The sequence below is a fragment of the Sorex araneus genome, chromosome 2, assembly GCF_027595985.1.
Source record: "Sorex araneus isolate mSorAra2 chromosome 2, mSorAra2.pri, whole genome shotgun sequence".
NCBI lineage: Eukaryota > Metazoa > Chordata > Mammalia > Eulipotyphla > Soricidae > Sorex > Sorex araneus.
Window position 1 is genome coordinate 211,763,625 of NC_073303.1, and position 13,256 is coordinate 211,776,880.

At 45.0% G+C, this 13,256-nt stretch overlaps 1 protein-coding gene across 1 annotated transcript in view; it reads right to left on the reverse strand.

Moving 5' to 3' along the window:
* Positions 1-13,256, reverse strand: part of PRTG (protogenin) — a 150,454-nt gene that overhangs the window by 95,594 nt on the left and 41,604 nt on the right. The window contains exons 3-5 of the mRNA XM_055124556.1: positions 5,538-5,682; positions 3,868-4,001; positions 347-484 (exon numbers count right to left, since the gene is read on the reverse strand). Of these exons, the coding sequence (XP_054980531.1) occupies positions 347-484; positions 3,868-4,001; positions 5,538-5,682 (417 nt within the window). The remainder of the gene's footprint in view (positions 1-346; positions 485-3,867; positions 4,002-5,537; positions 5,683-13,256) is intronic.

The window sequence follows — 13,256 nt, forward strand, 5'->3', positions numbered from 1 at the left end:
CTGAAAGGAAAAAAGAAAAAGAAAAACAAGAAAAGTGTTTTTCCTGGGGGGCAGGAGGGAAATGGGGGAGGGGCATCCGTGGAACGAGGCGGACACTGGTGAAGGGATCGGTATTGAAGCACTGTATGCCTAAACCCCAATCACGGGTAGCTGCGATCATGGTGATTCCATTTTTCAAAGTAAAAAACTTATTCTAAAACCCTTTATTTACTTACTAAAATGCCAAACTGTTAAAAAGAAAAAAAAACACTGCCGCCTAATCGGGCAAATATGTTTTTTACATAAAATATTTATCAGTGTCACTACACAAAATTTAAGGAAAAAGCTTACTTTCCCCGAGACTTACCGAGACGGCTCCAAGAAATGATTGGTTTAGGATTTCCTGTGGCCACACATTCCAGAACCACCGTCTGGTGGAGCGACGCCGTCACGTTCTGCGGCCCTGCCATGATGACAGGGGTGTGGAAAGAGCGGGACTCCTTGGCTTTGGAGAGGAAAAGATACAAAATGAAAGCCAATTCTAAAGGAGATACACAAAATAAAATGAGCTCAAATATTTTAAGCTTTTAAAACACAACTTGAGACTTAACTCCTGTAAACATAAAATTCACCAAGTTGATGCGTGCAATTCAATGTTTTTCTGTTATTTTCAAAGTTGTTCAAATATTACCACAATCAGTTTAGAACATTTTCGCAACCTTCAAAAGGAAACTCTATATTCTATAACAGGGACTCCTTAAACTCTCCCATGGCCTGACAACCACTAATCTACTTTCTCTCTGGATTTGCTTACTCTAAACACTTGATTAAAAAGAAATCATGTTATAGCCTTCTGTGGCTACTTTCAATTCGCTTAGCGTGTTTTCAAGATTCTTAATCTTGTAATACCTATCAATATTTCATTTCCTTCTATTGAATAAAAGAACATTTGATTACACAGTTTTTGTTCTTGCTGGTTTGGAGCCCACACCAGGACATACTCCAGGAGATACTCCAGGCCATACTCCAGGCCATACTCCAGGAAATACTCCAGGATGTACTCCGGAACATACTCCGGGACATATTCCAGGAAATACTCTGGGACATACTCCCGGACATACTCCAGAACGTACTCCAGGAGATACTCCAGTGTGTAATCACACAAAAAAAAAAATGATGATTACCGAAAGGCTGGTGGTTTGAGCCCACCCACGAATGCCAGTTGTGTAATCACAAAAAAGAAAAGAAGATGATCCTCGGGTGTCTGCTGCTGCTGCTGGACACCTGTGTGCGTTCCGTGGCCCTGAGCTGCCTCCCCGCCTCCCCACCTCCCCAGGGCCCCCCAACAGAGACACAGAGAGAAGGGGAGACAGGGAGGCTGGGGACCACAGTCAGATGATGAAAATGGCCCGTTTAATGCAGGGTTGCTAGCATCCTTATAGAACATCTGAAGGGGGGTTGAGGTAAGGACAGGTGTGATGGTCATTTATGTAGATAAACATTCGGCAGAGGAAATTCTTTTAGGGAGATCAACTCAAGGAGATACTCTGTCCCCCAGGGACAACTGCGTTGCTTTTATGTTTCCCTCTAATTATGTAAGTTATCAATACTAGCAGTTGTTTGGATAAACACAGTAAGAGACAAAGATCCCAACACTTATTTCTCTGGGCTGAGGGCAAACAAGGCTTTAAACACTTGGTTGTCTGGGCTCTGAGGGCAAGGCTTTTATCGTAAGTCCCAGACTAAGTCCTCAGGCCAGTTCAGCTAGTCCTTCCCCAGGGGGGTCCTGTCTCTAAAGTTGTAACAGTCTGCATGAAAACCATGCATATATGCTTTCTAGAATGTTCCATTTCGCTGCCGGGTAGTTTTGCCACTTGCCCTGGGTCCATCCCAGTCCCACGGCAGGACCTCCCCTTTGGGGTGTCAGGAACTACAGAAACTGGAGCCTGAGTCAAGTAGCTATGATCAAGTAACTATGCCCAGGAGCAGATATATTTCAGAGTCAATCAACTCCCAAATATTAGGAGCATAGCAGTAATGGTCTTTCTGTGTTTAACCAAAGAACTTGCTCTATGGTAACATATAAAAAGGCCATAGGGGAAGCAGAAAAGCAAGCACAAATATACAGCACTTCAAATACAAAGCAGTATCAATATAAGTTCAGAATTACCGGAAAGTTTTGCTTTACAAGCAATCGAGACTGACATGGGGGACTGTGACAATGCAAGGTAAAATACAAGGGAAAGATTACTAATAAACTTTAACTAAGTTAGGGATGCCAGCAAGGGCAATATAAATTCCTCTAGGAGGAGGAAAGGAGACAATACACTGATAAAGCCTGAAGCACTTAGGGTTAATATCCAGCACAAAGGGGAGGTTGAAGATAGACTTTGACTAAATTAAGGATGTTAGCAAGGGCATGGTAAGCTTCTCTGGGAGGAGGAAAGGGGCAATTCACTGATAAAGACTAAAGCACTTAGGGTTGATATCTAACACTCCAGGAGATACTCCAGGACAGACTCCAGGACATACTCTTGGCCATATCCAGGAGATACTCCAGGACATACTCCAGGACAGACTCTAGGAGATACTCCAGGACGTCGTACTCCAGGAGGTACTCCAGGAGGTACTCTAGGAGATACTCCAGGACATACTCCGGGACAGACTCCAGGAGATACTCCAGGACGTAGTACTCCAGGACAGACTCCAGGAGGTACTCCAGGAGATACTCCAGGAGGGAGATACTCCAGGAGATACTCCAGGACGTACTCCAGGAGATACTCCTGGCCTGTTCTCTGGGGTCACTCCTGGCCTGTCTCTGGGGTCACTCCTGGAGAGGATACGCAGTGCTGGGTTAAGCCTGGGTCAGTGCACGCGAGGCAAGGGCCTTGCCCTCTTGCTATCTTTACAGCCCCAAACACTTCACTTTTTTAAAATCCATTCGCCAGCTGATGGACAATTAGTTTTACTCCAAATAATGTGTTTTTAGACTGAGATTCAAACAAAAACTTAATACCTTCACTAACCCCTGATCTTGTTGAGAACAAAAGGAAGAATGGCTTCCAGAATGCTTTTGTCTTTATCTATCACAGCAGGGAACTAATAGATATTCCCTAAAATTAAAACATAACAATTTTTATTGTATTATTTATTTCTTAAAATTTATTTTTATGTAATTTTTATTTATTTTTATGTAACTCCAGGGCTGGCAAGACAACTCAGAGAGCTGGCACCTGCTTTGCAAGCTGGAGACCTGGAACCACATTTCCCCAAACACCTCCAGGAGTCACCCCTGAATTCCCAGCCAGCTGTGTGGACCTCAAGCCAAAAATTATATAGATGTATACGCACACACATACACACACGTGTAAAATGCATCTTGCTGTTTCTCAAAAAATGCTTCTCAACCTTAAAGCATGTTTAGGTATATTTTTTGTGAAAGGAAATATTAGGGTGAAATATGACAATGTCTTTAGGTTTTCTTGCACAAGATTAAAATAAATTCTAAATAATTATTATGAAATAAAATTTCTTTAAACAAATACAGAATTTCTCCAAATTATTCCCTCTTCTAACTATAGCACTGTAGTCCCGTTGTTCATCGATTTGCTCGAGCGGGGTACCAGTAACGTCTCCATTGTGAGACTTGTTGTTACTGTTTCTGGCATATCGAATATGCCATGGGGAGCTTGCCAGGCTCTGCCGAGTGGGCGGGATACTCTCGGTAGCTTGTCGGGCTCTCCGAGAGGGATGGAGGAATTGAATCCGGGTCAGCCACTTGCAAGGCAAAAGCCCTCCCCGCTGTGCTATCGCTGCAGTCCAGGATGATTATAGCTCAATGGAAAACAGCTGGACCAACGAAAACCAGAACCGACCCCCCACGGCTACCTGGAATCACGGTCAGGGAGGCCTCCACACTTCTCCGCCTGTGAGCCACAGTGGCAGCCACGCAGCGGTAATTCCCAACATCTCCTCTGCCGACATCATAGATCTGCAGTACCCCAGAGGGCAAGGCCGTTATCCTGCCACAAGAGGGAAGACGACTTCAGGTTTTGCATTAGATTTTATATTTTAACATACCGCTACAACAAAGACTAATATTTTCAGCTTCTTAAAGTGCTAGATATAATTTTTAAGCCTCTTTAACATTTTAAGCCCTATTTTGATTCAACGGTTTTCACTCATATCACGACAATTCTAATTGCATGATGTGCTGTGTACTTGGTGAAATCACCCAAGGTCCCACAAATTCTTACTTGATATTAGGGCTTAGATTCATCTAACTGGTAGTCAGTGCTTACTATAATTTTTTTCAAAACCCAATTTGTCTACTCATATATACTTTTTCAAAATATCTTACTGTAAGTTTGAAAAGGAATACTCTGGGGCCAGATCAATAGTGCAACAGACTGGGTGCATGGCGGGGGTGGGGAGGTGGGAGCTGGCTGTGATTCCCAGGACCACATGGGCCACTGAGCACTATCAGGAGCGACCTCCAAGGACAAGTGTGAGAGAAGCCCCATGCACCCACTCCAGCACAGCCAGGTGTGACCCTCACAACAGGAAGGAAGGAAGGAAGGAAGGAAGGAAGGAAGGAAGGAAGGAAGGAAGGAAGGAAGGAAGGAAGGAAGGAAGGAAGGAAAAGACTTCCTTAATAACTTCTTCCAGGAAGGAAGGAAGGGAGGGAGGGAGGGAGGGAGGGAGGGAGGGAGGAAGGAAGGAAGGAAGGAAGGAAGGAAGGAAGGAAGGAAGGAAGGAAGGAAGGAAGGAAAAGACTTCCTTAATAACTTCTTCCATCTCAGTGCTTTGCTATTTTAGCAAATGCCTGCTGCCTACTTTGGAACACTACTATGTGACTTTGACAGGATTCTAATTCTTTTTCTAGAATGTGTGGGGTTTCACACCCAACAATTTGGGGGATGAGACAGGATTATGTGTTGCTGGAGATGGAATCTGGGGTCTCCTGTGTACATTCCAAAATCCCTGACCCAAGGAAACAAGCTTTAAAAAACTGCTACCAAGTTCTTGATCCCTAAGTTCTACTCACTTTTAAGCATGCACGTATGCACGTGTGTGTGTGTGTGTGTGTGTGTGTGTGTGTGTGTGTGTGTGTGTTTTGGAAGGCAGAGCAACTTTCTGCACACACAGGACATCCTTACACCAAGCACTGCTACATCCAGTCAGCAATGAAGACGTACCTGGACTTTCAATCCAAATGTTCAGAAGGTTCCATCACTTGAAAATATATTTGAGAAAGGAAGAAAGTAGGAAGATACACTATATGCAGTCTGATCTGAATTAAAACATACACACACACAAACACACACACAAAGAATTATGGTCCCTTGTGATTCAATATAAAAATTTAAATGAAATTTTAAAAAATTATGGTCCCATGTACCAGAACCTGATAATTTTTGCCTAAGCAAAATGCTTTTAAGAACCAGATTATTGCAATTGTTAAGGACTCTGAGCTCCAGATGGTCTTTCCCCTCATACAGTCTCATGATAAATCCTTGTTATTCCTTTGTCATCTCCAAAGACAAAAGCTGCATCACCTGTCCATTGCTACAGGTAGACTTGTCCGGTTTAATTCCCAGGTTATGACTGCTGGAGGGTGTGACGAAATCTTGCACGCAAACCGGGCAACTCCGCCCTCTTGGACCTCAGTAGAAACGGGCTGAACTTCAAAGGCAGAAATAGCTGTAAGATAAATTTTGACACTTCAAAACAAATGCACACACTTATTATACTATACTCGGAAACAACATAGATGCAACTTGAGCACCAGAAATAAGGTCAACCCATCTCACCAGACAAAGATCACCGGGGAAATCATCTGAGAAAAATCCACCAGGCATTTGCCAAACTCAAGGGATCTGGTCTCTCCCAGGACAAAATAACTCTGGAAAGAAACTATTTTCTGAGAGAATATATTATAATGAAATAATTCATGGAGAGAGGTTCTCCATAAACTATCAATTGGGGGGAGGGTGATCAACAAGACAGAAATAAACAAAATTGGTTTGTAATTCCATACCAAGCTGTGTAGCATACTGTAATTATATACCAAACTGTGTGGTACGATCAATCATCAAATACTGTTGAATTTCAAAGGAAAGAGGCATCACTAAAGACAGGCCATTCAGGTAAAAAAAATAGCTTTAATGAACACTGAAGAATCTAGTGGATTTGGGGGCTGCAGAGATAGTGCAGAGTTAGCCTTGCATGCGGCTGATCCCTGTTGAACCCCCGGCACCGCACTGTCCCCGAAACATGGAGTGGAACTCCCAAATATTGGTCAGTAGAACAAAACTCTCTTAACCCCGAGAAAGAATCTACTAGACTTCGGTGGAAGAGAACAAAGAGAACATTCCAGGTAGAAGGAAAAACACATGGTGGTAAACATTTGAAATACAGAGCTTGGGTCCCCAGCGGTGAGCAAGCAGGCCCAACTGTGGAACAGGTCAAATCCAGGGTGTGTGGAAAAGGAGAAAAGAAAATAAAGCAGATTTGTACCACAGTGCCAAGGACCGTCTCCCTAAAACACCCTTGAGCGATGGAGTGCTGCGTTACGAGTGCCGTCAGGAGACTCCATCCGGCGCTGCGACACGGATGGAGTGAAAGAAGAAGAGTCGCGAGTCAAGAGAACAACAGGCTGTTTAAACCGTCCTGCCAGTGCGGGGACGGCGGTGAGAGGGGTGAGGTTCCACAGAGGATCTTAACGAAAACAAAGGCTTGGTTCTTACAGGACACAGATGTCACCCTGTGTTTGGAACCAAATGAAGTTGGCCCCGATGAAGTGGACAGAGCAAGCAAGAGGGACAACAAATGGTGCGGCTGATGAATCAGAGGTAGGGAAGACTCGACCTCTACGTTCGCCTCAAGTATTTCCAAAGTGGAAATAAATCCTGGACTGCTGATGTTTTTGAGAGAATTCTTTACAACCTGAGGCGGGCCTGCAGGAACTGTTATCCTCGTACCCTCGTTCATGATCTTCATTTTTGACACAGCCCAGACTTTGTGTTTTTTGTTGTTGTTGTTGTTGTTGTTGTTTTTAAAAAGAGAATACTGTTACAATAATGTGAGAAGTTACAAACCGAAGGAATAAGGTCTGGTTGACACGAAGGGTAAAATGTCACAGAACACTATGGCATTCTACCGTGGATTTGACTTCATTAGCCTGTAAACTGGTTGCAGGTATCGAGAGGTGAAGCCAAAGCCAGGGGAGCACTGGAGCACTGTCTTCCCGTTGTTCATCGATTCTCTCAAGCGGGCACCAGTAACGTCTCCATGGTGAGACTTGTTACTGTTTTTGGCATATCGAATACGCCACGGGGAGCTTGCCAGGCTCTGCCAAAAGCTAGGGAATCTGGGTTAAAATATTCTTAGTAGCATACATTTCCAAAAATGGATGGCTAGGAGTAGAGCAATACTTTATAAATGTAATAAAAGATGTCTACTCCCTTCAGAACAGTGAGTCTCAAAGCACTGTTGTTTGCAGAATGACTGGGTTAAAACCATTTTCATAATAACCACTGCCAAAGACTGCATTTTCCACATTCTCGAATGTTCTATGGACTACAGAAGTACAAGTATGGGAGACATTGCCAACAGTCTCAATGTGAAAGCAGATGTGAGAACACCCCTGTCTTATTAAATGCAAAACCAATGTTACACCTCTCAGTAAAAAAAAAAAAAAAGGGGTTTTCACTGTGGAAGACAGTTGTTTTTCATTAAATGTGTTATGTTAGTAAGGGATGGACCCAATGTTTTCATTTTTAAATAAGTATGTATCAGCAGACATAACCTACATAAATCTAAGTTCTTTGAGGTGCTCGGTAAATTCTGAAAGAGTAAAGAGAAGGTAGTTAAAATGCCTGAGACATCTATTCAAAGAATATAAAATTCCACAAGTCAATAGTTTTTCATTGTTCCCACAATTATATTTTAGGATGCTTTTCTATTTATAAGCATCAGCATCCTGGGTCAAATCAAGGCGCACAACGGAGTAAGGGCACTGAAGCGCGTACCAGCCTTCACAGCATCATCAGCTTCACACTCCGGACATCCTGTGCTCTCAGGAATGGAAGCTTGCTTTTCTCTATTTAACTCAACCCGTGTCAAATACATTTTTTACCTTCTGTTTTGGCTGAAACCCAGCAGGGCCCCTGGCTCTGGGCCTGGGTATGAGCCCTGGTGGTACCCAGGGGACCATCGGGATGTCTGGAATTGACCCAGGTTCAGCCACAATCACTTTGCCCACAGGACTCCAGTCCCATCACTGCATTCTTATTTGGGAGGAATTAGTAGTTAGTTTTGAAAATGTTTACTCCTGCTCTAAACAGGAACTTTTTTTTTTTTTTTTTTTTTTTGCTTTTTGGGTCACACTCAGCGATGCACAGGGGTTACTCCTGGCTCTGCACTCAGGAATCACCCCTGGCGATGCTCAGGGGACCATATGGGATGCTGGGATTCGAACCCGGGTCGGCCGCGTGCAAGGCAAATGCCCTACCCGCTGTGCTATTCCTCCAGCCCCTAAACAGGAACTATTAATTGCTCCTATTAGTTCCATATTTTTTTGGTGGGGGAGTTTAGGCCACAACCCAGCAAGGCTCAGGGGTTATTCCGGGCTCTGCACTCAGGGATCGTGCCCAGTCATGCCTGGTGGGGCTCAGGGAATTAAACGAGGTGCCAGGGATCAAACCCAGGCCACCCTTTAGCAAGGCAAGCACCTACCCACTGTACTATTTCTCCAGGCCCCATAACCACCTTTCAGTAGTTAAAGAATCACCTTAAAATCTTGTCACAGATGAACTTACAAATGTCAAAGTACAAATTTTTTATTTAAATTTTTCATTAGCGAATCACCGTGAGGAACAGTTACAGACTTACAACCTTTCATGCTTGCATTTCAGTCACACAATGGTCCAGTGCCCATCCCCCCACCAGTGCCCATTCTCTGCCACCGATGGTCCCAGCATCCCTCCCACCACCCCCACCCCATCCCCCGCCCCACCCCGCCCCTGTGGCAGGGCATTCCCTTTTGCTCTCTCTCTCCTTTTTGGTCAAAGTACAGATTTTATACCTTTTTTCCCCCTCAGCATTTACCTCCCCAGACTGAAATATCCAACATAATTTAATGTTTCCCTTATGAAGCAATAGTTCCTCCAGCCCTACCTATTTCAGTGGTTTCTTCTTCCATTAGCCTAAAAGGAAATCTAATTGTCTCCACTCCTAACAATCCTCTCTTCAATTCAGGCCTTCTCATCTTCCTGGGGTTCTTGGGTGACAGTCACTCTTGCCGGCAGAGACAGAGTCCAGAGGGGTCATCGTAAACTAGAAATTTCATCTGCACTATTATTAATTAGGCAGCAGACAGCCACCTTACGATTCCCCACTGACAGTGTTGCTTCACCAACACGAAAACTCGGAGTTCTCTAAACACACGGTGGCGGGGCTGGAGCGATAGCACAGCGGGTAGGGCGTTTGCCTTGCACTCAGCCAACCCGGGTTCGAGTCCCAGCATCCCATATGGTCCCCTGAGCACCCCCAGGAGTAATTCCTGAGTGCAGAGCCAGGAGTAACCCCTGAGCATCGCCGGGTGTGACCCAAAAAGCATCAATAAATAAGTAAATACACCGTGGCATTTCCTCAGCACTACCCCATCTCTTACCCCTCAGACATCTTTCGGATGACGAAATCCTATCGCTGTTTCAAGTCTACTTCACTCGCCCATCCTTTGGCTCCCTTTTCTCTGCAGCTTGTTTGTGACCCTTTTTTTCCCTGCAACTTCCCTACGCTAAGAATCTTCATTGTCACTCATTTACCCCACAACACTGTAATCTCCGATTAACAAATCTCCCTTTTTTTACTCTGTTAGCTCACTGAAGGTCAGTAACGGGTCCTATTCTTCAAAGGATTTCTCAAGGGAGTGAGCTGGGAGAGACTCCACTTTGAAAACAATGCTGAACTGATTTGGGTTTTTTTTTTTCTCCAATTCCATTAGGTTTTTAGGTACAGTAATCAGAAATGTCAAGAACGGGGCTGGGGAAATAGTTCAGGGGCTAGGGCGCTTGCCCTGGGTTGCTCCTGGGCACCATGTGATCTCCCAAGCAGTGCTGAGTGCAACCCCAAGCACTGGTGGGTATGGTCCAAACCCATTCCCCACCACAAAAGGAAAAAAAGAAAGGAAAAACTCTGGTTCAACCCTCAGCGCCTGAGGGTACCACCAGAAGTGACCCCTGAACACAGAACCCGGGGTTGAGCTCTGAGTGTCACCAGGTATGAACCAAAAAACAAACAAACAAACAAACAAAAAAGCCAAAAACAAACAAATCCATGTACAAATTCCAGATGTGGGATAAAAAGGTGGCCTTTTTTGTTTCAACTCACTGTAACTCCAAATGATACCTAATATTTTAGTAGTTTTATTTTTATAAGCAAAATTCTCATCCCTCTACTATTAAAAAGTTCTCTGTAAAGATTCATAACCCAAATTAGTGAGGGGTTTCTATATAAGGTTTAATAAAGCTACCTGTGGCGTATTTGATATGCCAAAAACAGTAACAAATCTCACAATGGAGACGTTACTGGTGCCCGCTCGAGTAAATCGATAAACGGGATGACAGTGACAGTGACTACAGTGATCATTGATTGTCGAATTTCTTGAGCGGTCTCAGTAACGTCTCCATTCATCCTAGCCCTGAGATTTTAGAGGCCTCTCTCTACTCATCCTTCCCAACGGTGCCACACTGGAGGCTCTTTCAGGGTCAGGGACACTCTCTGTGTTGCTCTCTTCCGGGAGCTTGCTTTTAAGTCTCTGGATGTTGGCCGTTGGTAGAATTACAGTGATAATTATGTGTGTATGTGTGTGTGTGTGTGTGTGTGTGTGTGTGTGTGTGTATCTATACCTATATGTATGTATACACATAAATATAAATATATATATGGGGTGGGCTACCACAGGAGCTGCACTGGGAGACCACCTCCAGGGAATGGGGGCAGGGACAAGCAATGCAAAGGAAGAGGATGTACTCCAGCCTCTTAAGCCTCTTCCCAGCACCCCAACTGTGTACTTGTGACTTTTTTACACTGGCTACATTCTCAACAAATGGCTAGCTTTCCTTCTTTTTTTAAACAGGGCACTAGTTTGAGATCTCTTATTCCCAAACCAAACTAGGCAACCGTTTTGAATGTCAGGCTTTTAAAAAGGTGGGCATTAAAAATGGATATAACTTCGATTTCCATGAATCATACTTTAATACCAACTGCTGTCTTTCTAATCACAACATTCATTTTGTCTGTAATTAACTCTGGCTGACCAAAAAAAAAAAAAAAATCTCCAAAAAGCCAGAGGGCTGACTTGGACCGAGAGACAGCCCGAGGGCGGGCACACACCTGATGTGCCCAGGGCGCTGCCCCCAGCCCAGTGCTCAGGAGCCCCATGCATCGCCGAGACTGCCCGGCACTACACACCACCAAGGGCAGTGCCAGTCAAGGGTGCGGCCAGCAGCACCACGGCCTGAACAACGGGGCTCGGTGTGACAGGGGCGACCCTGAGTCCGGCACAGGGCTGGGGTCCACCCCTCCCAGACTGCAGACAAACCGTCCCTCCAACACAGGAAAGGGCTTCACTCTATTTGAATTTTATGGGTTTTTTTTTCTCTTTTTACCTTCATTGGGACTTACAAAACTGCTCATTTTATTTTTTAAGTTTCATTTTAATGAATCACCGTGAGATTGATTGATTGATTGATCCAACTGATTGACATCTGATAGCCTACATCTCCCTCTGGAGAACCTGGCAAGCTACCGAGAGTTTATTGTCTGCTCAGGAGAGCCTGGCAAACTCCCTGTGGCGTATTCATGTCCCAAATACAGCAACAGATATATACATCCCTCTCGGAGAGCCCGGCAAGCTACAGAGAGTATCCCACCTGCATGGGCAGAGCCTGGCAAGCTACCCGTGGCATATTCGATATGCCAAAAACAGTAACGATAGGTCTCATTCCCCTGACCCTGAAAGAGCCTCCAGTCATTGAAAAAGACGAGTAAGGAGAGGCTGCTAAAATCTCAGGGCTGGGAGGAATAGAGACATTACTGGTGCCTGCTCCAGTAAATCAATGAACAACGGGATGGCAGTGATACAGTGATACCGTGGGATACAGTTACAACTTACTGGCTTACAAGTTACAGGCTTACACACTTTGGTGATTACATTTCAGTACCCATCCGTCCACCAGTGCCCATTCTCCACCACCAACATTCCCAGTATCCCGCCCGCCACCCCTCACCCCTTCCCACCCCCTGCCTCTATGGCAAGCACATTCCTTTCTTCTCTCTCTCTCTCTCTCCTTTTGGGTATTGTGAAACTGCTCATTTTAATCTCGTAGTGGGAAAGCTGTAGACTAACCTGATCTCTTTTAAGTCCATTTATCTGGCAGATATTTCTTTGGTAATTAGAACCCCAGTGACGACCAGATCACAGGGGCTACTCCCTCAGGAGAGAGAGACGCTGGGTGGGAGGGCAGTGAGGGTGTGCAACCGAGAAGAAGGGATGAAGGCCGTGGAGGGGAAGCTGAGAAGAGGGAAAGCACGGAGGGGAACTGATGACTTCAGGTTTCACTGCCAGGCAGTACTTAACGCACGTCACACGTTCTCGCTTATTTAATTCGCACAACTGGCATTGCCCCTTGTCAGCTGCGGAAACCAAGACCCAGGAAGATGGGAAACCTGCCCAGTGGCTGCAGCCCCAAGGCTGCCTCTGGGACCCTGCGGGGATTCCCTCAGGAGGGAAGTGTCGGGCTCTCTAAACGTTCTGGAGAAGAGAAAAGCTCCCATTTCTGTTTCCGAGCAGTGCCAGTGCTTAGGAGTGCACTCGCCTGCAATTCTAACTGGGTGAGAATGGGTGTTAAAAGTGGAGATTTCTGGGGCTGGAGCGATAGCACAGCGGGGAGGGCGTTTGCCTTGCACGCGGCCAACCTGGGTTTGATTCCCAGAATCCTATATGGTCCCTGAGCACCACCAGGAGTCATTCCTGAGTGCAGAGCCAGGAGGCACCCCTGAGCATCAGTAGGTGTGACCCAAAAGGCAAAATCAAAACAAAAAAAAATTACAGATTTCCAGTCATTTTACTGAACCCAGTCCAATTTTTCTTATTACCCTACTGCTTTCATTTCAAGTAGATGACAAATTTCTTTATATCTCATGTCTATTTCCACTAAATACAAAGTTATGACTAAAAAAAAAATTGGAGGTTTCCAAAACAGACTTTC